This window comes from Euleptes europaea, chromosome 18 (assembly GCF_029931775.1).
Source record: "Euleptes europaea isolate rEulEur1 chromosome 18, rEulEur1.hap1, whole genome shotgun sequence".
Taxonomy (NCBI): domain Eukaryota; kingdom Metazoa; phylum Chordata; class Lepidosauria; order Squamata; family Sphaerodactylidae; genus Euleptes; species Euleptes europaea.
Window position 1 is genome coordinate 22,424,600 of NC_079329.1, and position 25,126 is coordinate 22,449,725.

General features: G+C 47.2%; 1 protein-coding gene across 1 annotated transcript in view; it reads left to right on the top strand.

Annotated features, from left to right (window-relative positions):
* Window positions 1-2,985: 2,985 nt before the first annotated feature.
* The window catches only part of HDAC5 (histone deacetylase 5), a 98,523-nt gene continuing 76,382 nt past the window's right edge, over window positions 2,986-25,126 (top strand). Inside the window, exon 1 of the mRNA XM_056864818.1 lies at window positions 2,986-3,162. Coding sequence (XP_056720796.1) covers window positions 3,012-3,162 — 151 coding nt within the window. The 5' untranslated portion in view covers window positions 2,986-3,011. The remainder of the gene's footprint in view (window positions 3,163-25,126) is intronic.

A 25,126-nucleotide genomic window follows, 5' to 3' on the forward strand; every position in this document is an offset into this window, starting at 1 on the left:
CACACCCACAAAGCATCTCTGGGTCAGCTATGGTTAGTATTTGGATGGGAGACCACCAGGGTCGATACGCAGAGGAAGGCAATGGCAAACCACCTCTGTTAGTCTCTTGCTGGGGTGCTATAAGTACTACTTGACAGCATTTTGCGCACAGAAAGCATCTCTGAGAAGCCTGTGAGGTCCATAAAAGCCTTTGCCTGCTGTTCCCTTCACATATTGGTTATTCTGGCATCCTGTCTATCCCCCCAGTATACTTTAACTTATGTTTTTAAAGAGCTGTATTTGGTTCTGTATATTTGGTTTAGAGCCATAGGTTGCAGACCCATGACCTAGCACTTGCCTGGTTGCAGTTGTATCAGAGGTTATCTGATGCTTAGGGGAGGACCAGTGGAGCGTTTGCTAATTCTGCTTTGGAGACCCCCAGAGGGGTTTGCTTGAATGCATGGTGCCAAAGAGGGAGTCCAACAAAGTGTCTTTGAGATGGGGGGGGCAGCGGGAAACAGGTCCAGTGATATGAATTGGAAAATTAAAAGCTGCTTAATTTGTGGAAGGGGTTGCTAAGGAAATAAAATGTGTGTGAGAAGTTAGAATGCCCTCTGATACCTCACCCCTGTTAAGCTGCACCCCAGCCATTTGGTTGCTGTTTCATAGGTGGGGATGTGATCGTTTGGTATTAAGGCCCAGTTCATACATGCAAGATAAAGAGGCATTAGAATGGACAGTAGCAGAAAGCATGTGGGAAAAGCATGGATATATCACATTTTGGAATGCTCTAAGACCCTTTTCTTCCTTGTAAACAGAAAGCCGGCATATCGGGGGTAGAAGCTTTCACCCTGCTGTATTAATTTTCTGTTCGCATGGAAGGTTGTGGTTTGAGGAGTGTGTCCAGAGGAGGGCAACAAAGATGGTGAGGGGTCTGGAGACCAAGTCCTATGAGGAAAGGTTGAAGGAGCTGGGTATGTTTAGCCTGAAGAAGAGAAGACTGAGAGGGGATATGATCATCAGCCTTCAAGTACTTGAAGGGCTGTCATATAGAGGATGGTGCCGAGTTGTTTTCTGTTGCCCCAGAAGGTCGGACCAGAACCAACGGGTTGAAATTAAATCAAAAGGGTTTCCGTCTAGACATTAGGAAGAATTTTCTAACAGAGCAGTTCCTCAGTGGAACAGGCTTCCTCAGGAGGTGGTAAGTGCTCCTTCCCTGGAGGTTTTTAAATAGAAGCTTGATGGCCATCTGTCAGCAATGCTGATTCTATCACCTTAGGCACATCATGAGAGGGAAGGCATCTTGGCCATCTTCTGAGCATGGAGTAGGGGTCGCTGGGTGTGTGTGTGGGGGCAGGTAGTTGTGAAATTCCTTCATTGTGCAGGGGGCTGGACTAGATGACCCTGCTGGTCCCTTCCAACTCTATGAATCTATGTTTGTTTTTTTAATATGCAGAAACGTTTTTAGCCGGAATCAATCTCCTGCAGTCTTAAGTGTTACTGTCCATTCTACCTCAATTTCCTGCATGTGCCATTGAGGCCTGAGTCTGCCGGCTTTGCTAGCTTTGTCAAGATGAATTGGGGGGGGGGGGAAGCTGGTTGCCTCCCTTGAGAACCACTCCTGCCGCTTTTGGCAGCCCTACTTAACGATTAATTTTTTAAAAAGCAAAACCCACGTTTCTAGCTGTTTATTGACTATGCATCAGGGATTGCATTGCTTATCTTCGGTCTCAGAAGCTGTTTTAGAGCTCGGGGAGGGCCGGACCACGATCTTTGCCTGCTAGGAGGATACAGCTTGTAAATTTGACTGCCGCGTATAAATTATTTGGCCATCGTGGACATAACATTCCGGTTACCTCAGTGCAGAATTCGGCTTTTATTTTTAGCGCGGAGCATATACTGCCTTGATCTTGTCCCCCATACAGTTTCGGGATTACCACCTCTTGGTTTATTTTTGTTCTTAAAAAAAAAAAAACCCAAAGTCTAGGGTTTTTTTTTTTTTTTTAAATGAGAATGCCGCTTTTTAAGAACACTGGCCTTTAATAAATCCAGTAGCAGCGGATGGACTCCGGCACCCACGACACCGAAGCAGCCATTCCCGCCCCCCTTTTGTTCTTGCCTCCCCTTCTTTTCCTCGGCTTGGCAGCCGGCGCAGACTTTCCCCCCCAGGGAATCTCTTCCACTGACCCCTGTGGTTGAAAAGCAGCTTCTGATAGGCAGGCGGCTCCTTTCGCCCGAGCCATCCCCCCCCCCCCCGGCTCCCAGAGAGCTCGGCTGGGTTTATTTATAGCTGGCCCCTCCCCACGTTCTATTTCAGGTCACCCCCGGCAGAAGCCATCTCGCTCGGTGGCAGGAACGGGGAGAAACAAAACCGTGCAAAGGGATCCGACGCTTGTGCCTTGGTAAAACGGGGGTCTTTGCAAGAAAAATGACAGCCTCCGTTTTGCTGGAGATCTCTTCTCGAGACTAGATTCACCGTTCTGGTTTTTGTGGTTATTTTTTTTTGGGGGGGGGAGGTTTGGTTTTGATCTTTTTACCTGTCTTATGGCTAAGGAGGTGTCGCTAAACCTGCCCCTCTCCGTGTGAATCAAACTGTGCCTGAGGTGCAAAACCTCCCTCCCCCCCTTATCTGTCACCCCGGTCTCCTTCTGCATCTCAAGCTTCGCCTAGCCCTTTTTTTCTGGAGTTGAGAGAACTGTCGACACATCCATCCCTCCTCTACCCCTGAGAAGATTCGAATACGAGCCCGCACCAAAAAAATGTATTTTCCTTTCCCGGTGGCTTTGATTTAGTTTTGGGTTTTGTTTTCCCCTCCCCTCATTGCTGAGAGACAATTCACTTTCCCGGCAAGACGCTTCCAGAGAGAGGACTGCTGTATATGTTTGCGTCTGGAATCAGAAGGGGATGTTGACTAGCTTGCAAAGGCTGTACAGCACAAAAACAGGCAACTCCCTGAGCCTTTCGGCCGTGGAACGGATTGTCATAAAGAAAAACTGAAGTGGATAACCGGCAGTGCGCGATTGCCCCTTGGCATGCTTCTTGTATCCTCGGCGCGGGGACTGCCGGAGATGTTGCAGACGATTTACGAAACCGAATCGTGTTTCTCTTCAGATGGCGTTTCCGGACGCGAACCGTCGCTGGAGCTCCTGTCGCGAGCGCAGATCCATGCCATACCTGTGGCGGGTGAGTGTTTACGCACCAGACGTGCCTTGAGAGTAAAGGAGCCGAGCATGTTTTGAGGTTTGGTTTGGACCTTGGGACAGAGCAGCTGATGTATAGAAAACATGCTCTTGTATGTTGCAAATCACTGTCTGAGTTCAAAGCGATAGGTGTTCTGTCGAATTTGGCCCACGTGTGGCAGACAGCAAGGTGGGGAAAATATCCCAGGTGCCTGGAATGCCCCCAAGTTGGATGTTGGCAACTAGAAATGTGAATCTTTGTGCAGCATCCGTGCCAAAAACAATGGATATGTGATGCTGGAAAGAAGGGATTTTCAATACGTTTTAATTCATGGCTGTAGACTTTTTCTAAGCTGGCCCCTTGAAATGAGTTTTAGACCCCACGGGAATCTTATTTTTATCAGGGTTGAGCCCTGTGCTGAGCTTTACTCTGCACAAAGAGTTATATTGTCTCACCTGCTGGCTTTCTCATAGAGACATGGTTCAACCAACAAGCATGTTCCTCCACATGGGTTGTGTTTACTGGATTGGGGAGAGAGATCCTCTGGTTGTGGAGCAGGAGGTTGGCTCCAAATTTCTCTCCAGGTGCTTTACAACAAGAGAAGGGGCCAGATTCCTAAGCCATGGCTGTGCATTTGAAACTAAACGACTTCCTACCTTCTGTGCCTCACAAATACATGGAATTCAGCCCAGGATCTCCCAGAGAGCTACATGTGGTTGCAGCTACACTTAGCAACCATTTGGTGCTAGGAACTGCTTTTCTCTCCCTGTAACCACTGGTCTGCAATGTTTCCTCTGGCATTCCTGGAGCCACTCCCTTGATGGGTAAAGGCCCTGTAAAGAATCTTTATGGCGATCCTCCCAAGAAGGATATATTGCAGCACTTCACCTGGGGCTTCAGTTGTGGCCCACTGCGGAAAGGAGGAAGGCCCTCCTTATCATGCATACAATACGTGCTGCTACACCATGAGGATGTTGCTACATGATGTGCAGTTGCTCCCGGTACTTTGAAAATTTAAGTGGCTTAGACATTTGAAGATGTGAAGCTGGTCTCTAGGATTCTGCAGTATTTTCCCCAGGGATTTGTAAAGAGGCATGCGCATATGGTAGAATTCCAATCTCATTGTTGATGACCAAACAAACAAACAAACAAACATGAGAATCTTGTCTTCACAGCATAGAGCATAGTCTGTCCTCTTGTGAGAACATGGAACACTTTTCCTCCTTTACTGCTAGCCCTTGACTGGGCATGAGCAACAGATTGTTTGTTCCCTGTCACACATGAACACACATTAAGCTGCCTTCTACTGAATCAGACCCTTGGTCCATCAGAGTCAGTATTGTCTACTCAGACCGGCAGCAGCTCTCCAGGGTCTCAGGCGGGGTCTTTCACATTATCTACTTGCCTTGTCCCTTTAATTGGAGATGCCAGGGATTGAACCTGGGATCTTCTGCAAACCAAGCAGATGCTCTCCCACTGAGCCCTGGCCCCTCCCCTAAGGTAAAGGTAGTCCCCTGTTCAAGCACCGGGTCATTACTGACCCATGGGATGATGTCACATCCCGACATTTACTAGGCAGACTATGTTTACGGAGTGGTTTGCCATGGCCTTCCCCAGTTGTCTACACTTTACCCCCAGCCAGCCGAGTACTCATTTTACCGACCCCGGAAGGATGGAAGGTTGAGTCAACCTTGAGCCGGCTACCTGGAACCGACTTCTGCCAGGATCGAACTCAGGTTGTGAGCAGAGCTTGGACTGCAGTACTGCAGCTTACCACTCTGCGCCATGGAGCTCCTGAGAGGTCTGTGCATGCGCCACAGGTTACTCCTCCTGTTCAGAGGCACAAATATTTTACCCTCCTAGAAAAGGAGCGAAATGGTGAAATCTTCACATCGGGAGGTGCCTGCAGGCTTTATGCGTGTCCAGTGGCTGTGTGCATTGCTGTGCCCTTTGTACTCAGCCTGGATGAAGAATTTTTCTTGCCTGTGACTGTAATCATTTCCTTTGGTATGGCCCGGTGATGGACTTTGCTGATCCTCTGTTTGTGGTCAGGAAGGCATTTATCCTGGTTACTCTTCCTAATGACCTTAATGTTGGGCCGGGGGAAGGATTGTTTCCTTGTGATTTGAGTTGTCTTCTTTTTCTGCTTCAGGATAACACTTGACTCACTCACTTGAGTGATCCGGTACAATTTGCTCTGCGGGTTTTTTTTTTGGGGGGGGGGGTTGTGCGCACATGCGGTTTAGTTATGGCCCATGGATCACTGTGTGGGCGGAGCTGAGCTCAGTGATCCTTTCTGGCAGCAAAGGTGGATGGTTTCTGGTGCCGTGACTCTACAGACTTCCTGGCAACTGAAATTTTTGTGGCTTTATTGGAAACTGAGGCGACGTCATAATGTGGAGATCACAGTGGGACCTCACACCACATTTGTGTGAGGCTGCCACAGGAAAATTATTGTTTTTAATGGAGGTTCCTTGTAGACTTTTTTTTTTTAATGGGTGCGATCCTGGCAGAGATCCTGTAGATGGTATCGAGTCTGAATACTGGGTGAGATGATCCATTTCAGGAGTCCTCAGCCTTTTTCAGCCTGCGGGCACCCTGGGAATTCTGACATGGCAGGGTGGGCGCAGCAACAAAATGGCTGCCTGAGGAGGCGGAGCCAGCTGCAAAAGGATTGCCACAGTGCAGTTTTTAAAAATCTACACAGCCAATCAGAAGCCTTTCCCTACCAGGCTCCACCCACTAACCTATCAGCCCTACCAGGCCCCACCCACTTCCTAAAAACACTTGGCGGGCACCAGAAAATATGTTGGCTGGCGCCAACTTTGGGAACCCCTGATCCTTTTGATCTTTTCCAGCCCTGTGACTCTTTCTGTGGCTAGTATGTTGTTGGTCCTAACAAGAGTGGGGAGGGGCTGTGGCTCAGTGGTAGAGCCTCTGCTTGGCATGCAGAAGGTCCCAGGTTCAATCCCCAGCATCTCCAGTTAAAGGGACTATGCAAGTGGGTGATGTGAAAGACCTCAGCCTGAGACCTTGGAGAGCTGCTGCCGGTCTGAGTAGACAATAGTGGCTTTGATGGACCAAGGGTCTGATTCAGTATAAGGCAGCTTCATATGTTCAATCTCTTGACTCTTAGGACAGCACTATGTATCACAGTTTAATGCAGCAAAACACAAGTGTATTACTGGTGCTGCATTTCTGTTGCAAATGTGGAAATAAAATACGCACGCGCCATGTGCACTGCTCCAGGGGATCTCAGCCAGTCAGACTGTCCAGGCTCCCGTACACAGGTGTTCAAAGAGATGGGCCCATGTAAGCTTTATTTTCATACTCTGTGTGTGCTGTCAACAACAACCAAAGTACCAACATTGCTTCTTGTGGCAGGCACAGTGTGTGGTGTTCCCCTCAAGTGTATGCTGAACAATGGAATAAGTTGTCTAGGGAGGTTATGTAACTTCTTTCCTTAGAGATTTCAAGCCCGGGTCACTCATGCGACAGAATGTGGAGGTGAGATGGACTGCATTCCTGTACAACGCAGGTGGTGAGGGATCCCAGTTTTTGAGAGCCCCATATGCAAAACAAAAAACAAAAAAAAACAAAACACCAACCCACAATGAGAAAACAAATGCAGCAGGAAGCAGACTGGCCCAAAATCTCTTATTGATGGAGTTTTGCTAGCAGGACTTTTATTTTCTTTTAAACATAGGGAGTTTTTAAAAAATGTACTTCCGGCTACTCTCTGAAGTGGTACAGTGTATGGCGTGGGGGCTGTGGCTCAGTGCTTTGCATGCGGAAGGTTCCAGGTGCAGTCCCTAGCATCTCCAGTTAAGAGAGTAGTGACATGTTGGGAGATACTTCTCTCTCTCTTAGACCCTAGAGAGGGATGAGATTGAGACTGCACAGCCGCTGGGCTGGAGAGTGACCTGCCTGTTGACAGTCCTTTGTTTTTTTGTGGGATGCTGTGGCTCAGTGGTACAGCATCTGCTTGGCATGCAGAAGATCCCAGGTTCAATCCCCGGCATCTCCGGTTAAAGGGACCAGGCAAATAGGTGATGTGAATAGACCTCTGCCTGAGACCCTGGAGAGCCGCTGCCTGTCTGAGTGGACAATACTGACTTTGGTGGACCAAGGGTCTGATTCAGTATAAGGCAGCTTCATGTGTTCAGCTTCGGTTACTAGCTGCAGCTGAGCTAGACGAACCAGTGGCCTGACAGATAAGGCAGTATAATATTTTCAACATCTTTATCATTTCATTGTTAAACCGTTTCATGCTGCTTTCTCTGCAAATGAGGCCTAAGCCATGTGTTAGTCTCATAGAAGCATCGGTACCCTGTGTTTGAACATATGAAGCTGCCTTCTACTGACTCAGACCCTTGGTCCATCAAAGTCAGTATTGTCTGCTCAGACCAGCAGCGCCTCTCCAGGGTCTCAGGCAGGGGTCTTTCCCATCACCTACCTGCCTATCCCCTTTAACTGGCAATGCAGGGGATTGAACCTGGGACCTTCTGCATGCCAAGCAGATGCTCTACCACTGAGCCACAGCCCCTCACAGGATGCAGCCAATGGTGTCCTGACACCAATTAATCATTTACAGTGCAGTCCTAATCAGAGTTGTACCTTTCTAAATCTGTCAAAGTCAATGGACTTAGACGTTTCCATGAGTCCAAAAGAATACACACATTATAAGAGAAAACAGGCAAAATTCTAACCAGATGCCCATTTTGGCATTCCCCCACTCTTTTGTAACTTATCAGCTAGCTCTGATCTTGAGGTAGAACCTTCGTTGGGTCAACTGGTTGTGTTAAAATTTGGAGGAAAACTCAAGTCTCACAGCAGGCTGGATGTTGTGGGCGAAGGGAGAAGCCCTAGACAAACAAGACAATGATTGCCAAGATGGGCTGTTTTCCAAGCCTTGCTGGATTTTCAAGCAAAGGCTGAGCAGACATTGGGGAGGAAGGCTTAAGGTACAGAATGTCCCGCTGCTGGATTCTTTTAATCGCTGCGCAACTGCAGAGAGTGTGAAATGTCTGGGGCATCCGCTGTATGCAGTGCTCTGGTCCCAGGCATCCATTTCTGTGCTGCCCATGTTGCCGAGATTTGGACTCAGGAAGTTTATTTAACAAAGGGGATGAACAGCTAGAAGGACACTCAAAGGTCTAGAAGGAAAATCTGTGCTGGGTATGTTTATCCTGGGGAGGGGGAGAGTGGAGACCAAGTTTGCGTGTGCCACTTAAAGCACATCCCTGTTCCTCCCCTGCCACTGGTGTGCACGTAGGGTTGCCAACCTCCAGTTAGTAGCAGGAGATCTCCTGCTATTACAACTAATCTCCAGCCAAGAGAGATCACTTCACCTGGAGAAAATGGACGGTTTGGCAATTGGATTCTATGGCATTGAAGCCCCTCCCCTCCCCAAACTCCGCCCTCCTCAGGCTCCGGCCCAAAAACCTCCCACCAGTTGTGAAGGGGGACATGGCAACCCTTTGTGCACGTGTGAAAAACAGAAAGACACTTTTAAGCATGCTTGCATCAGATGGCTTCTGAGCCGATCGAAGGCCGTGCAGGAAAGTTGGTTTATAATTGCTTTTCAGCCTTCCTGTGTTTTGCAATGCCCAGATAATATTGGCCTGGAGGAGATAGTTTTCATTCAAAAGGATACTGGGGGTGGGAGAACCTGGGCAGAATGGTAGGCCTTATTATACACTGTGCATTGGGCAAGAGGCAATGAGGGCTTTTGCCTGTAAGAAGGCAAATGGAACTGTTGGGAAAATCTAGCCACCCTTTGACGATGGAGCTACACATGACAGAAAGATATAACGAAATTTCTGGAAGCAGCATCTTCTCTGGAAAAGCAGTGAAGAGGGTGCTTAGCTCTTTCCCTGCCCACCAAATTCTCTCTCTCCCTGCAGAATTTAATAGGGTTAGAGAAATTAAACATAGACCTGGAAACGTTGTGTGTGGGAGAGATCAGGGATGGCTAGGGAAGGTGAGTGGGTAGAAAGGTTTAAGCATTCTTCTCTGCCTTTTTGTGCACTGAGAGCAGCTAGCCAATAGAGCTGTCTGCCTAGAAAGTCCTTGAAATCTCCTGCCTGGAGGATTTTCAAGCAAAAGCTGGACACAGAGCAGCCTAAGATGTTTCAGTTAGAGGATATCCTGTCCTAGGATGGGGGCTGGAACCCAGTGGTCGCTCCAAAATTTATGGTTCTAAAGAGAGCCGGCGTGATAATGTGGTTAGAGTGCTGGTCTAGCATCTGGGAGACCCAGGTTCGAACCCCCCATTCTACCATGGAAGGTCATGGGGAAGGGCCGTAGCTCAGTGGTAGAGCATCTGCTTGGCATGCAGAAGGTCCAAGGTTCAATCACCGGCATCTCCAGTTAAAGGGACCAGGCAAGTAGGTGATGTGAAAAACCTTTGCTTGAGACCCTGGAGAGCCGCTGCCGGTCTGAGTAGACAATACTGACTTTGATGAACCAAAGGTCTGATTCAGTGTAAGGCAGCTTCATGTGTGTCATTGGGTGATCTTGGGCTAGCCATTTTCTCCCATCCCAGTCTACCTCGAAAAGTTGTCAGGTTAAAACGGAGGAGGAGAGAATGATGTCGTAAGCCGCTCCGGGTCTCTGTTGGGGGAGAAAGCTGAGTATAAACATCCAAATGAAACAAACGTAATAGGTTTCCTCTGAAACCAAGCATCGTGCTTTTATTAAGGGCAGAGATAACGGTTGTTTTGAGTAGAGCCTGGTGAGCAGACCTTGAAGAGAACTAGGGCGTGAGTTTTTTCATGTGTAATAAAATATCAACTGCCTTGGCCTCTCAGGCAAAACAGCCTAAGAAAGGGTGGGCGTAATTTAGAAAGGATAGTGAGTTAGAGGGGGTCCCTCACCCTTTTCCTGCCGGATCACTTTCCCTGCCATTAGATTCGAGATTGAGGATTACAAAGGGGAGGGAGTGTGTGGAGCTTTATGGGGTTGGACTAGGGTTGCCAGGTCCCTCTTTACCACTGGCGGGGGTTTTTGGGGGTGGAGCCTGAGGAGGGCAGGGTTTGGGGAGGGGCTTCAATGCTATAGAGTCCAATTGCCAAAGCGGCCATTTTTTTCAGGGGAAATGATCTCTATCGGCTGAAGATCAGTTGTAATAGCAGGAGATCTCCAGCTAGTACCTGGAGGTTAACTGAAGTCAACACAGATAGGCAAATACCAACTCTAATTAAGAATTATTGTACAACTGTAGCATAATTGAATTACCGGTATTTATATAATGTTATTGTATTATGAATGTAGTATGGTGCGAAAGAGTCTATATTAATGAATTGTCAATTTATGAAGGAGAGATGTGATATGGAACCGAAGAAATACGAAACAGAGTAATCTCGAGAAAACCTGTCTTCCAGATGCTCCTGAGTACTCTCCTGAAGAAAACGAACAAGAGATATTATATGAACTGTGAGGAGTATACACTCTATAAAATTTTGAGCAGGCATCTCATTTATGTGTTATGGTTGTACTATAGTAGATGTGGAGATTCTTGGATGTGTTATTAATCTCTGTTGTTATAATATAGATAGAATTGATATCTTTGTCTAAAAAATCTGTTGTCATAATATAGATAGAGTTGGTACCTTTGCCTGTCTGTGTTGACTTCAGTTAACTGTATCAAACTGAACACAGAGGTGTCTCTTTTTTAGTGCCTGGACGTTGGCAACATGATCTGCCATCATAGGACACAATGATGGGAGGGGAAGTTATAGGGGAAAGCGCTTGGTTGAACTCTCTTGTTCAGTGTACTGAGTGGTAAAGGTGTTCAACCAAGATTGCTTCCACGTGGGGCGACTCCCATTCCCCTCTCATCACCGCTGTGAATACAAAGGCAGTGGGTGAGGAAAAAGGAGCTCTGCCCATACTCAGAGGCACTATTGTTTTTATTACAGAGCCTTGCCTTTAAAAACATGTTTCAGGTCTGAGCCTTGCCTTCTATTAAGCCTCCAAGTGTCATTCAAGACCCTGAAAGAGGTTTCTGCAGCTAGCATGCCTTGAAGGTTGCAGGGTGGCGCAGTCCTTGCCTGGCAGGGCTTCTTTTCTGTTGGTGGCACAGAGCAATTATACTCTTCTAACATCAAGCAGGAAAGAGCACCCGGCAGGAAATCCTGGCTTGCTTGTAAATGCTAGATTTAATTTAGGGGTATAAAACCTTGGAGGGGGGGGAGTATCTGCAAAAAAGAATTGCCATTAGTCCTTCTTTTAATTATAGCAGGAGGCCATGTGACGAGATTAACGGGGGAGCTGGGGAGCGGTCTGCCATGCCCAGTGTTGTATCCTTGCCCGACACTAAGCAACTGTGGATTTAGTCGGTCCCTTGAATAGGGGACCACAAGGACCCCCGTGTTAAAAGCACAACAACTATAACAACAACTATGAATTGGTAGGTTCTAAAAGAAACAAAAGAGAATATGTTGAGACAGTCTGAAAAGCGACTGATGAAACAGAGCGCAACCAGATTCTGCTGCGTGTGCCGCACCCAGCACCAGCTCCTTTTGGTTCTTGTGTGTCTCCCACAATCCATTATTTTTATTTCGTCCCAGCCATTGTGCAGTTAGTTAGAGTGTTGGATTGGGAGCTGGGAGGCCAAGGCTGGAATCCCAGCTGTACCTGGGGAGGTGGTGAGCTCTCCTTCCCTGGAGGTTTTTAAACAGAGGCTAGATGGCCATCTGTCAGCAATGCTGAGTCTATGACCTTAGGCAGATCATGAGAGGGAGGACATCTTGGACATCTTCTGGGCATGGAGTAGGGGTCACTGGGTGTGTGTGGGGGGGAGGTAGTTGTGAATTTCCTGCATTGTGCAGGGGGTTGAACTGGATGACCCTGGTGGTCCCTTACAACTCTATGATTCCTACTACACACTATGCTGGCTCTCTCCACTTTCTTTTTGTGATAAGCTCTCCTTCCCTGGAGGTTTTTAATCAGAGGCTAGATGGCCATCTGTCAGCAATGCTGATTCTATGATCTTAGGCAGATCATGAGAGGGAGACCATCTTGGCCATCTTCTGGGCATGGAGTAGGGGTCACTGTGTGTGTGTGTGTGTGGGGGAGGTAGTTGTAAATTTCCTGCATGATGCAGGGGGTTGGACTAGATGACCCTGGTGGTCCCTTCCAACTCTATGATTCTAAGGAAGCTCACTGGGCGATCTTGGGCTACTCGCTCTCTCCCAGCCTAACCTACCTCACAGGGTTATTGTGCGGTTCAAGTGTAGGAGGGGGAAGATGCTGTTATAAAGCTGCTTTAGGGAGGGAAAAAATTCCTGAAGACTTAGCTCCTGATGGACCCCCCTCTTCTTGGGACTGCTACAGCCTCCCCTCGCTAGCCTTCCCTTATGATATCTTCCATGGATTAAAAGCACCGCTGCTCAAAACAATTCTTCCTCATCCTCACCCACGGCCATGAGAGCTGCCGTTGTGGGGTCATGCCCCCGCCCTGGCTCCCAATCTCTTGCTCAGCCAGCAACTCAGGAAAGATTATCCCTGTGTTCCAGACATGCCCACTACTGCAAACATCAGCATGCCTGGCTCTCGAGACACAGTTTTCCTAATAGAGGGGGCGGGGCGGCAGGGAGCAGAGGCAGATCGAGAACACCCTGCAGCACAAACCCATAATAGCTAACGTGGGCTTTAAATAGCATGTTTCTAAGTACTGCGTGTTAACATTTTTAGTGTATAAGATATGGGTACATGCTAAAACATAAGGTGTGGAAACCGAGAGACTCGTCTGGCCGTGATTTCCATTTTATTTTGACTCCTTCTTTCATTGGTTTTCAGAATGGAGGGGCGGGGCAGCAGGCTTGGGTATAAGTGACGCCGTCGTCAACCTGCTCCACCTTTCGGTTAATCTTTCTTTCGTAAAGCGTTTACGTGCCCGCACATCTTGACTGCCCTTCTGTTGCCCCCTGGTCACTTTTATTTCTTTCGATATTTGTAGCTGACCGTTCTCCCCAGCGGCTATGCGAAGCCAGCTTACAACGTCGTTCTCCCCTCCTCTGCTTTATCACCACTACGACAACCCTGTGAGGTAGATTAGGCGGAGAGCGAGTGTGCCAGCGTGGTGTAGTGGTTAAGAGTGGTGGACTCTGATCTGGAGAACCGGGTTCGATCCCCCACTCCTCCACATGAGCGGCGGAGGCTAATCTGGTGAACCGGGTTGTTTTCCCCACTCCTACACATGAAGCCAGCTGGGTGACCTTGGGCCAGTCACGCTCTTTCTGCCCCACCTACCTCACAGGGTGTCTGGTGTGGGGAGGGGAAGGTGATTGTATGCCGGTTTGATTCTTCCTTAATTGGTAGAGAAAGTCGGCATATAAAAACCAACTTGTCTTTGTTGTTTTGCCTGGCCCAAAGTCACCCAGCAAGCTTCAACGGTGCATTGGAAGCTCAAACCTGGGCCTTCCGGATCCTAGCCTGACATTCGAACTGTTACGTTGTGTTGGTTCTCATTTGTCAGTCTGACCTCCTCCAAACCTGTTGTGTCTGTCTAGTGTTGATAATTGGCCTGAATCACTTTTGTGCTCTTTTATGCCTGGCAGTGTTGTTATATCTGCCGAGACCAGCCATGCGATTGGACTGTCTCTAGTCCTTTTTTTATTTATCCCGCATGGACCTCAGTGACACACATGATCCTGCCTTTCCTCGTTCTGTTTTCATAACAACCCTGTGAGGTAGGTTAGTGTGAGAGAGAGCGACAGACCCAAGGTCATCCAATGAACTTCCATGGCAGAGTGGGGAGATTTGAATCCAGGGCCCCAGATCCTAGTCCAACCACTGTACTCTGTACCAGCTCCGGTTTTAAATCTGATGAATCTCTAATGCTAAATCTAGAATAAGGGCCACACACTCAAGCTATTCCCCTCTTTCCCTCTGTCCTGATTCTGGAACAAGATAAAAAAATAATATACATGGTCAGAATAAATTATTTTATTTCTTTAGGACATGTGTTAGACAAATGAATTAACTTCGCACTGTTTGTTTAATGTATTCTGCTTCCTGGCTAATCTTCAAAATGCATTTCTTGCATGCTGAAGGGAGGGGTTGAAGATTTAAGACTAAGGCCTTTTATGCATGTCTGTTTCCCTCGAGGCCACCCCTCCTAGGACCTGGGGTCTTTGTTTGGATTATGCATGCCATTTCTGACCGTCAGAGGTTGCCGTGCCTTTCCCCATGCTTTGCCCACATTTCAAATTCGAGATAAAACAGGTCTCTGAAAACGAGGGCAAAATGCAGGGGAATGCTGAGGCGACCTCTGATGGAAGCGGCATGCATAATCAAAACGTAGACTCGAGGGGTGACGGCCGGGGAGGGGAAACAGCCATACACAAAAGGCCTAAGCAAACTGAAGCTGCATTCACATCCTAATAGTAAGGCTTTGTGGTTGTCACTGAACAGGACACTGACAGGGCAATCCCAAGCATGTATACTCAGATATGTATTTATATCCTGCCTTTCTGCTCAAAAGATCACCCAACGCAGCTTCCAAATCTGAAATCCTATTATAATACATGCAATAATTAACTGTTAACAAACAAAGTCTTTCCAGGCATAAGGCAGAAGCTCCAGGATCCAGCTCCTTTTAAAGGCATCAGCAGTCAGAGGGTGGGGCTGAGCAAGTGCGAAAGCTCAGCGTAGATGGCAGAATCTCCCCAAGCGAATGATGATCATCTCGCTGAGTTCAGTGAGACTTACTCTCTAGTAAACGTGTTTAGGATTGCAGCCCAAAACTCATGCATGCACACGCAGACACCAAAACACTGTTTTTTTTCTTCTTCTCATCTTCCCTCCTGAGGTTTCTCCATCCACAGCTCATCATCCGTGACGGACAGAAACTTGCTTTTAAAACAAGCTAATGAACCATCCGAAGCCAAATTCTTCAGAGTCTTCCTCCTGAGGCTGAAGTCCGAATGATATGTCGGGAATGTGTTTGCAACACAATCACGGAAGTGCAGAATATGTGCTGCTGTGGTTATAACTATAAACAGCTGAAAAGTTTAGCTGCTGCTTAAATGCATCCGTCCTTATATCTAGCTGATTAAGAACGGACCTGGCAATTGCTTCTCCTTTACACTGATGGCAAACCAGGCTCGTTTTCATACAACTCGTGCCAGGGGTGTCAAACTCATTTGAGGGTCGGATATGACATAAATGTCACTTGGTCGGGCCATGCCTTGCCAGCCCAGATTGGGACTGGGGTGGTGGTGGTGGCTGCCTCGGCTGGCTCATGGGCCAGATAAGAGCTCTCAAGGGGCTGGATCTGGCCTGAGGGTCGTATGTTTGACACCCCTGATTTATGCTTTGTTGTATCTTATTAATGGGAGAGTAGGGGCTCCTTGCATCCCTGGAATGTTGGTGGAATAGCTTAATAATACCCTGTCCCCATATTTTCCAATTTCTTGTCGTGCCCATCCCATTGTCGTCCTCCTTTGGCACTCTGTCCCTGTGTGAATAGTTGGGGGGTGGGTGAGGGGTTGTCTGTGTAAAAATGCATGCCAATGTTTAAGAATACCAAGCTTGGTATTTTTAGAGTGAAGATGTAAGCTGCTTATGGCTGTCAACCGTGGTTTAACTCTTGTCAGCACTGCCTCAGTGGTTGTTCCTTCATCGCTGTGTAGTGGATGTGACGCTAACGCCTTATTTGGAACTCACTACGCTTTGTCAAGGAGGGGGCTCTGAAAGCGAGAATAAAGTAGGGTAATAATTTATTAAATCACTGGTAATCCCCCCTCCCCGTTTCTTTAGATATATAATTCCGGGTCTGTGTGCGTTCTGCGTTTCCACTTTCCATGAATGCATCGCAAACCCATTTCGTGAGTCCACTGGAAGGAAAAAGTGAGCTTCTTCTGATAGCAGAGATAAACCTGAAACCATATTGGGGCAGTGCTTCTCGTAACATCTAAAACTGGGTCTGGGAGAAGTTGGGAGCTGAGTTGTACTTCTGATGGTTAGGCGAAGGTCTTCGGTATTCCATAGGACGGCTCTTAATCGTGGCTAATAAAATACAGTTTTCAAAATAAGCATATGCATGCAGGATAGCTTAATTTATTCAGGTCACCAATGCAGAATTTGGTGGCTATATAATTGGCATGTGTGTAGGGTTGCCAGGTCCCTCTTCGCCACCGGTGAGAGGTTTGGGGGGCGGAACCTGGGGAGGGCAGGGTTTGGGACTTCAATGCCATAGACTCCAATTGCCAAAGAGGCCATTTTCTCCAGCTGAACTGATCTCTATCGGCTGGAGATCAGTTGTAATAGCAGGAGATCTCCAGCTATTAACTGGAGGTTATGCAAAATCCCTGTAAGGAAATTATACTCAGTACACAGCCACTATAACAGCAAACATCAACGTGTACAGTACTTACAGTAAATTACAGGTACTGAACAATAAGACAGACTATGCTAGTAGATTGTATAATATAAAGTCTGTAATATATCAAGTGACAATATAGTCCAAAGCCTGTAATTAATAGAACCCCCAGGGAAAAAATATATCCGGCAGTGAGATCCTGTGCTGTAGTTGAAAGATGCACTCAGTTCCGCGGTCAGCTGGTACAGGCTGGCCAATCATGTTCCTCAGATTTTTTGCTGCTGGAGTTTAGCTAGCGTTGAAAGCGCTTGCTATAGAGGCTATGCGTTTTCATTCAGTTGTAATTTAAACACATAAGGTTACAAGATCCCGGTAGTAATCTTGTTTCGCGTTGATATTCAACTTGCTTCTTCAGACTGTGCATTTATTCTATACTACCAACAAAACATAATAATGTGCTATCCTAATTAGTGGCTGTGTACTGAGTATAATTTCCTTACAGGGATTTTGCATTAACTGGAGGTTGGCAACCCTAGCCCGGGGGAGCTGATGTGAGGCAATGAATGGAGAATGCGATGCCAGGGCCTGCACCTCATTCCTCACTAGCAATACACCTGCCTTTGGATTAGATTGCCCGAATGAATCCGCTGTTGCTTAGGATGGAGCTAGACATGGAGCGAGATATTTAAGTGAATGTAACGGATACCATGGATGGCCCAAAAAAAACAAATCAGTGGGTTATAGATCAAATCAAGCCTGAACTGACCCTAGAAGCTAAAATGGCTGAACTGAGGCTATCGTTTTTTGGTCACATTATGAGAAGACAAGAACCACTAGAAAAGACAGTGGAGGGCAGCAGGAAAAGAGGAAGACCCAATATGAGATGGATTGACTCAATAAAAGAAGCCACAGCCCTCAATTTGCAAGACCTGAGCAAGGCTGTCAAAGACAGAACATTTTGGAGGACATCAATTCATAGGGTCGCCATGAATCGGAAGCGACTTGACGGCACTTGACACACACACACACACACAACACAATCCCAGTGCCTGGTTCTATGATGGCAAACCACTTTTGGGGAGTGGGGGAGATTTGGAATGGTGAAATCCAAACTGGGGTCGAGAGTGTAACACTAACCCTCTCCCCCCAGCCTCTTCCTCCCGCAAAATCTTTGATGTCTGTTTACAGGGCTCAACATACACCTGAAACTTGGGCAATATTGTAAGCAGATAAGCCTCCTTATCTGTGTAGTTGGGCTTCCTGTGTTTAAATGAAAAAGCCCAAAAGATAAAAAATACAACATGAAAATAACCTAAGGAAAGTCAAGCCTTGCATAATCATAATTTCTCCCATTTTGTATATTTCTGCTGTTTTTACTGGTTTCATGTGATTTATTCATTTTTTCTTTTCACCTTTGGGAATGAGGAAGGAGCCCTACAGGGCTTAGAACCCTCACTCCCTAACCAGAAAACTGGGATGTGTATCTTCACAACCATCTTTCTGTTTTGTCATTAAAAAACAACCTACTACTGAAATTCTCAGGAAATATGATTTCCCCACCCAGAACCACATTTTTGATGTGTTTCAGAGGATAGCCATGTAGCATTGTAGAAAACAACAAGATTTTTTTGGAGTATGAGATTTCCAGAGTCAAAGCACGTAGGAAGTTTTGACTTTTGAAAAACTCATATCCCAAAAAATCTTGTTGGTCTCTGAGGTGCTACTGGACTTCCATCTAGCTATTTTTGGTGTGTGTGTGTTTTTCCCCCTCTGCATTTTAAAAAACAATCACACCTTGCTCATAGCGATCTTGCAGTGAGTTCAAAGTTGTCTTGGGGTAGAATGGTACACTACGAATTAAAACACAGGGAGTGGTGGGGATGTGCCTGGTAGAATTGGGAAGGGGGTTGAAGAAGAAGATGATGCTGAAGAAGAAGAAGTGTTGGTTTTTATATTCTGACTTTCTCTACCACTTAAGGGAGACTCAAACCGGCTTACAATCACCTTCCCTTCCCCTCCCTACAACAGACACCCTGTGAGGTAGGTGAGGCTGAGAGAGCTCTAACAGAGCTGTGTCTTGCCCAAGGTCATCCAGCTGGCTTTGTGTGTAGGAGTGGGGAAACAAATCCAGTTCACCAGACTAGCCTCTGCCGCTCATGTGGAGGAGTGGGGAATCGAACCCGGTTCTCCAGATTAGAGTCCACCGCTCCAAACCACCGCTCTTAACCACTACACCACTCTGGTTGTTTTCAAACCTTCCTCCCTTTGGTGATTCTCATCTGCAAAATGGATCTCATCTGCAAAATGGACATGAACGTGTTTTTTCCAATCCTGGGTTTGGCCCTTGTCATATTGGGGTGAAGGAAACTGTAATTTGCAAAGAAGACTCTTGTCGAATATGATTAACACTTGTTTCTTTCTAGCAAATGTCTCTCAGTGTAGCTGTTTCCTGCCCCCCCCCTTCCCCAGCTTATTTTCATTCTCTGAGTGTGGAGAGGGGGCAGAAATGGTTCAAAACAGCTGCGAGGAGGGAGAGAGCATGTACAAATCAGCGTGTGCAAGGAAGGGTTAAGCACCCCTTCCCTGCCAGTTCCTAAGTATTATGTAGCTTCGCCCTGAAGATGTCTCCTCTCTTGGGATGCTGCAGCCTCATGTTATGATAAGGAAAGGCTACGAGCTGGGCTGCAAAGCAATAACTCCCTTTGCTGCTGCAAATTAATTGCTTATAACGCAGGCCTGGCTTTTCCCCTTGCTATCAATTAAAGCAGCAGGAGCCTGCTTCCTACCTACGCAAATCCCCATCCAAGGAGACCAATAAGTCTGTCTGTCGTTTGCAAACATGGCTGATTTTTGTCTCAGAGGTGCCAGCTTGGCAAGGAGGGCATTTCTGTTACCATTTCTATGCCTTCAGTCTCATTCTCTGGGGAGCTGCCTCCGTGGTACACTTTAGCTGCATGTAATGGAGGCCCCGACAGGCCTCTCTCCCTTACGAAGCGCTCCATGAGAGTGGGGGGTTGTTTCCACCTCGAATGGGGCAGTGGGAAAGGGCAGCTGACGCTTTCATGGGCCAGCCTCTTTCCCCCGAAACCTGTCCCCTCGCCAGTGTTGTGGGCTCGGGTCTACCCAGCAAATGCCTGTGTGGAACCCCATGGGGGAATCGAAGCCAGGGATGGGCTGGCTATTGGTTTCCAGGGAAAGCTGCTGGTGGGCTTTTCTCCCTCTCTCATAATACCAGAATGCGGGGTCATCTTAGGATTGCCAACCACCAGGTAGTAGCAGGGGATCTCCTGCTATTACAACTGATCTCCAGCTTATAGAGATCAGTTCACCTGGAGAAAATGGCTGCTTTGGCCATTGGACTCTATGGCATTGCAGTCCTTCCCCTCCCCAAACCCCACCCTCCTCAGGCTCCGCACCAAAAACGACCTGCCAGTTGCAAAGAGGGACCTGGCAACCCTTGGTCATCTGCTGAAGCTGGAGGGTGAGAGGTTCAAAACAGATAACAGGAAGTATTTCTTCACACAACACCTAGTTCAATTGTGGGACTCCCTGCCCCAGGATGTGGTGATGGCTGCCAACTTGGAAGGCTTTAAGAGGGGAGTGGACATGTTCATGGAGGAGAGGGGTATTCATGGCTGCTAGTCAAAATGATTACTAGTCATGATGCATACCTATTCTCTCCAGGATCAGAGGAGCATGCCTATCATATTAGGTGCTTTGGAACACAGGCAGGATGGTGCTGCTGCAGTCGTCTTGTTTGTAGGCTTCCTAGAGTCACCTGGTTGGCCCCTGTGTGAACAGACTGCTGGACTTGATGGGCCTTGGTCTGATCCTGCATGGCCTTTCTTATGTTTCTTGTTCTGCATTTCGCATGGGCCAGTTTGGCTGTCTGCAACTTTTTTTTACAAACTGGTTATGACCTGGCAGATCTGTGATTACAGTCTCCCAGCCTTTAAAAGGCTAAAAACAGCAACAGGTAGGCCCAGGTGAGATGGTTGCCATGGTGCTGAGGCTGGCATCTGATTTGCTGATCAAAGTTGCCTGCCTGGAGCTTCAGTTTGTCATCATGGGGATAAACAGAAATTTTAGAGGGGGGCGGGCTACAGGGGCAGTTTGCATCAAGAGAATGACATGCAGGAAAGGGAAGAGAGGCAGCATGGCATAGTGGTTAAGAATGGTGGTTTGGAGCCATGGACTCTGATCTGGAGAAATGGATTTGATTCCCCACTCTTCCACGTGAGCGGCGGAGGCTCATCTGGTGAACCAGGTTGGTTTCCCCACTCCTCCACATGAAGCCAGCTGGGTGACCTTGGGCTAGTCTCAGCTCTCTCAGCCTCACCTACCTCACAGGGTGTTTGTTGTGGGGAAGGGATTATAAGCTGGTTTGATTCTTGCTTAAGTGGTAGAGAAAGTCGGCATATAAAAACCAACTCTTCCTCCTCCTCCCACCCTTCAGTACTGTGGCCCAGATCCAAGTCTCCCCCTGCCTCCCCATGTCCACTTTTAGACTTTTCACCCAACCTTGCAAGATCCTATTTGGGGATCTTTTGGGTCTCATCTGGTAGAGCCCTCAGGCTCCAGGCTGGATGCTCCAGGTTGGAACACTGAACTCGTGTTCTCAGCCATTCCTGTCATCTCTTGAAGGAGAAGACCGGGCAGAGGCAAGCTGGATGGCTTCGAAATTCCTGACAAGGTCTTGTGCGCTTGGCTCTCATTTACTTGCTACAAGCCTTCCTCTCCCCTGGTTGCACTCAGAATTCACACAGGCTGTCAGGAAATAGCAAGTGGGTGCCTTTGTGGTGCTCTTCTCCTGCCCACTGTGTGCTTGCCTTTCAGAAACAGAATGGAAGGATTATATTAGTCTCTCCCTGTCTGAAAGGTGTGAGACTGAACACAGGTGCCCAGATCTTGCTCTTGCCCACACAGTGGCTGCAACCAGGAGTTGGCTTTGCCCCAGCACAACTCTGAACACTACACCAGGGATTCCAAGCTCAGAGTCAGGTTTTTTCTTTTTGCAAGGCTCTTTATATTTGCGTCATTCTATTACTTCCCATTTGCACGGCACTTTTGATTTGCATCATGCTTCTGAGTCTCTAAGAGCATGCAGCTTTCAAATGTTTAAACTCTCTTTGCAGTCAGGGAGTCTAGAAACACAGGGCTGGGGGTTGCTTCTGCTGTTTTCCTCCAACTCCCTCCCCCTCTGCGATCCCTACCCACTTTTCTCCCAGGACTCCAGGCCTATTTTTCATCTGCATAAATCTGGGCTGTTTGTGGAGCTGGTGAAGGATAATTTAAGGAGGAAATGACTGACAAGATAAAGGGCAAATGCCACAAAATAGTTTTAAGAGTTAGGGAGGGGCTGTGGCTCAGTGGTAGAGCATCTGCTTGGCATGCGGAAGGTCCTAGGTTCAATTCCCAGCATCTCCAGTTAAAGGGACTAGGCAGGTAGGTGATGTGAAAGACCTCTGCCTGAGACCCTGGAGAGCCGCTGCTGGTCTGAGTGGACAATATTGACTTTGATGGACCAAGGGCCTGATTCAGTATAAGGCAGCTTCATGTGTTCATGTGTTCAAACTTAATAGTTACTGATGTTAAATTGATCAAGAGTGGATGTTACGTATATGACATATTATACATAGTAATTGATATAACAGATATGAAAACGGTTTGAACAGATAGAATAAAGGTTGAGTTCCTTTTTCCTTAAGTTCCTTCGTTTGCTAGTATAGACTGCAATCTTGAGAAAGATAGAAGGTATAAAAATTATATAGACATACCGAGACAATTGTTAGTTACATGTTAGAGCGGGAGTTTTTTGCTTAGCCTTGTTGACAAGGCTAATGTTTGTTTGTAGTGTAGTGTGTATTGATTGTATTGTGAATTGGTGTTTTGTATGGTATTTTGAAAATATATATTTTTTAAAGATTAAGGGTCAATGCCCACTCTTTGTGAAGAAGCAACCCAATCTGAGGTTGTAGCATATTATATGTTGAGGGTTCAGTGTGTGTGGATGAGAGCGGAGGAACACTCTTTGCTTGCTTCTGAATAGACGGAGCGAAACAGTTTTAGAATGGCGTGGTGATAGGGAGGACCCGCCGAGGCAAGTCTGGAGCGAAGCCCGTCGCGCTATAAATATATTGAGTGTTTGTGGTGACGACAACCATAAACCTCGGCAGCTGAACCAGAATTTGGCAAAGGCTGTCTGCCGAGGAATTTCGAGGTGGGTTATAAAACTTCCGAAAATAGATTCTGAGCAGAATGGAGCCCTTCCACGCAAGATGGGTTTGCTAGCAGGGGATCTGTTTTCCGTTTGCAAGTATGAAATCTGTGCTATGAAAGTTTGGGTTTGTCGCTCAGAATAACTTAACGGAAATATCACACCATCGCACGTGCTTTCTTTTGTGGGGACAGCGGACAAGGGTGGCGCCATGGGTACATGGAGCTGCCTTACTGAGTCAGACCGTTGGTCTTTCAAGGTCGGTATTGACTACTCTGACTGCCAGCTGCCGTCCAGAGTCTCAGGAAGAGGTCTTTCACATCATCGCTTTCCCAGTCCTTTTGACTGGGGTGCCGGGGCTCAAACCATGGGACCTTCTGCATGCAAAGCGGACGAGCTGCCACTGCGTTGTGGCCCCTCCCATGTTGGGGGGGGGGCAGAACGTTAAGGGACATTGAGTGTACAAAGAAAAAGCATGACTTCAGAGGCCTTGGGGAGAGGCGCAAATGTGCAAGAGAAGAAGCTTCATCCCCCAACGGAAGATGCAGTTTTGCATCAATGTCTTAATTTGCGTGATGGATTTAATTCATGCTGTAGGCTTCCTTTGAATGTTTCTTGGTAAGTATGGGAAGTGGGACTGGGTATGCATATTGAGAGAGGGAAACAGTTTGTGGGGGAGGAGAAGACGCAAGGGGTTGTTCTTGATCAGACACACTGACGTGGAAGGATGCCCGGGGGGGGGGGCTTGCTTTGCCTCAGGCCCAGCTGGTGGCTGCGTGGATCTGGGAGGCGCAGACAGACACAAGCCCGTGCCTATTTCCTTCTCTCACATCGCCAGCCTCAGTGGTTCTGCCAGGGGCTTTGCTTGGGCATAGAGCTGGCCCCATGTGCCAAACAAAATGGTCTGGCATGGTGCTGGTTTCCTACCCCTGAATTATTAGACTGGGACCAGGGAAACCTGCATTGACATCCTCAAATTGCCATAGTTGTGACCTTTGACCACTTACTTAGGCTGAGTGACCTCCAACCAGTTACTCTTTCTCTCAGCCTACAGCTTAGGGTTGCCAACCTCCAGGTAATAGCTGGAGATCTCCTGCTATTACAACTGATCTCCAGCCGATAGAGATCAGTTCACCCGGAGAAAATGGACTCTATGGCATTGAAGTCCCTCCCCTCCCCAAACCCCGCCCTCCTCAGGCTCCGCCCTAAAAACCTCCCGCCGGTGGCGAAGAGGGATGTGGCAACCCTACTACAGCTTACTTCACAGGGTTGTTGTGTGTGTGCTGCTCTGAGCTCCTCTCAGGAAGAGCAGGATAAAAGTGTTGTATAGAGAGAGGTTGTAGCCAGGATGTGGCCAGTGAGTATTTTTCCTCGTTGGCAACACTGTTTCACTCCACCTTTTTTTAAAAAGTCCTTTTCCAGACATCCATAGTAATCAGAATGTTTCATTTATTTTTACATTTGTATCCTGCCTTTTTCAAAAGTTCCCAGGTGGTTGATAGCCGTCAACGATTGTTCTATTACTTAGAGATTTAAAATTGAAAAATTAAAACCATAACACAAATGGTTCCAATAGAAGAGATGTGGTGTGAGAGAGAGAAGAGGAGAGACTGACTGAGAGGATTTTAAAATTCCCAGCAAAAACAAGGGAAAAATAAACCACAGAAGCAAGCATAATGTAAATCTTGGTGTGTGTGTGTTAAGTGCCTTTAAGTCGCTTCCAACTTTCGACGACTCTATAAATCAATGTGCTGCCAAATGTCCTATTATTAACAGCCTTGCTCGGGTCTTGCAAACTGGGGCCCATAGCTTTCTTTATAGAGTCAATCCATCTCATTTTGGGTCTTCCTCTTTTCCGAGTGTTATTGTCTTTTCCGGTGACTTTTGTCCTCCCATAATGTGACCAGTTTGGTCATTTTATTTTCTAGGGGGAAATCAGGCTTGGTTTGTTCTAGTTGTCTTTTTGGCAATCCACGCTATCTGTAAAACTCTCCTCCAACGCCACATTTCAAATGAATCAACTTTCTTCCTGTCAGCGTTCTTCAATGTAAATCTTGGGGTACACCCTCTCGAAGGCCAACAATCTGGGTTGTGTGGAAGTAGTTTAGCAGTCGTATATACTTCTTGCCTACTTCTGAAGGAGTGATGTAGAAATGTCTCCCTTTCAGGCAGTTGTGGTAATCCACGTGTCTTGAACTACTTATGAACCATATTTCAGTTTTCTTACACTTGTGAGTCAGTGAAGCTCTGTCATCTTTATATGCAGCTAGTAAATTGAGTTTGCAATCTGCAAGCGTAAAATGCCAATCCTAAAAATCCCACTAGGGCTGATTCGACAGTCAAGGTAACAGAACTCCCATCGGGCAGCATTCTGTCTCATTGTGATTTTGCTTTTTCTGCACTGGAGTTCTGCCCTCTTG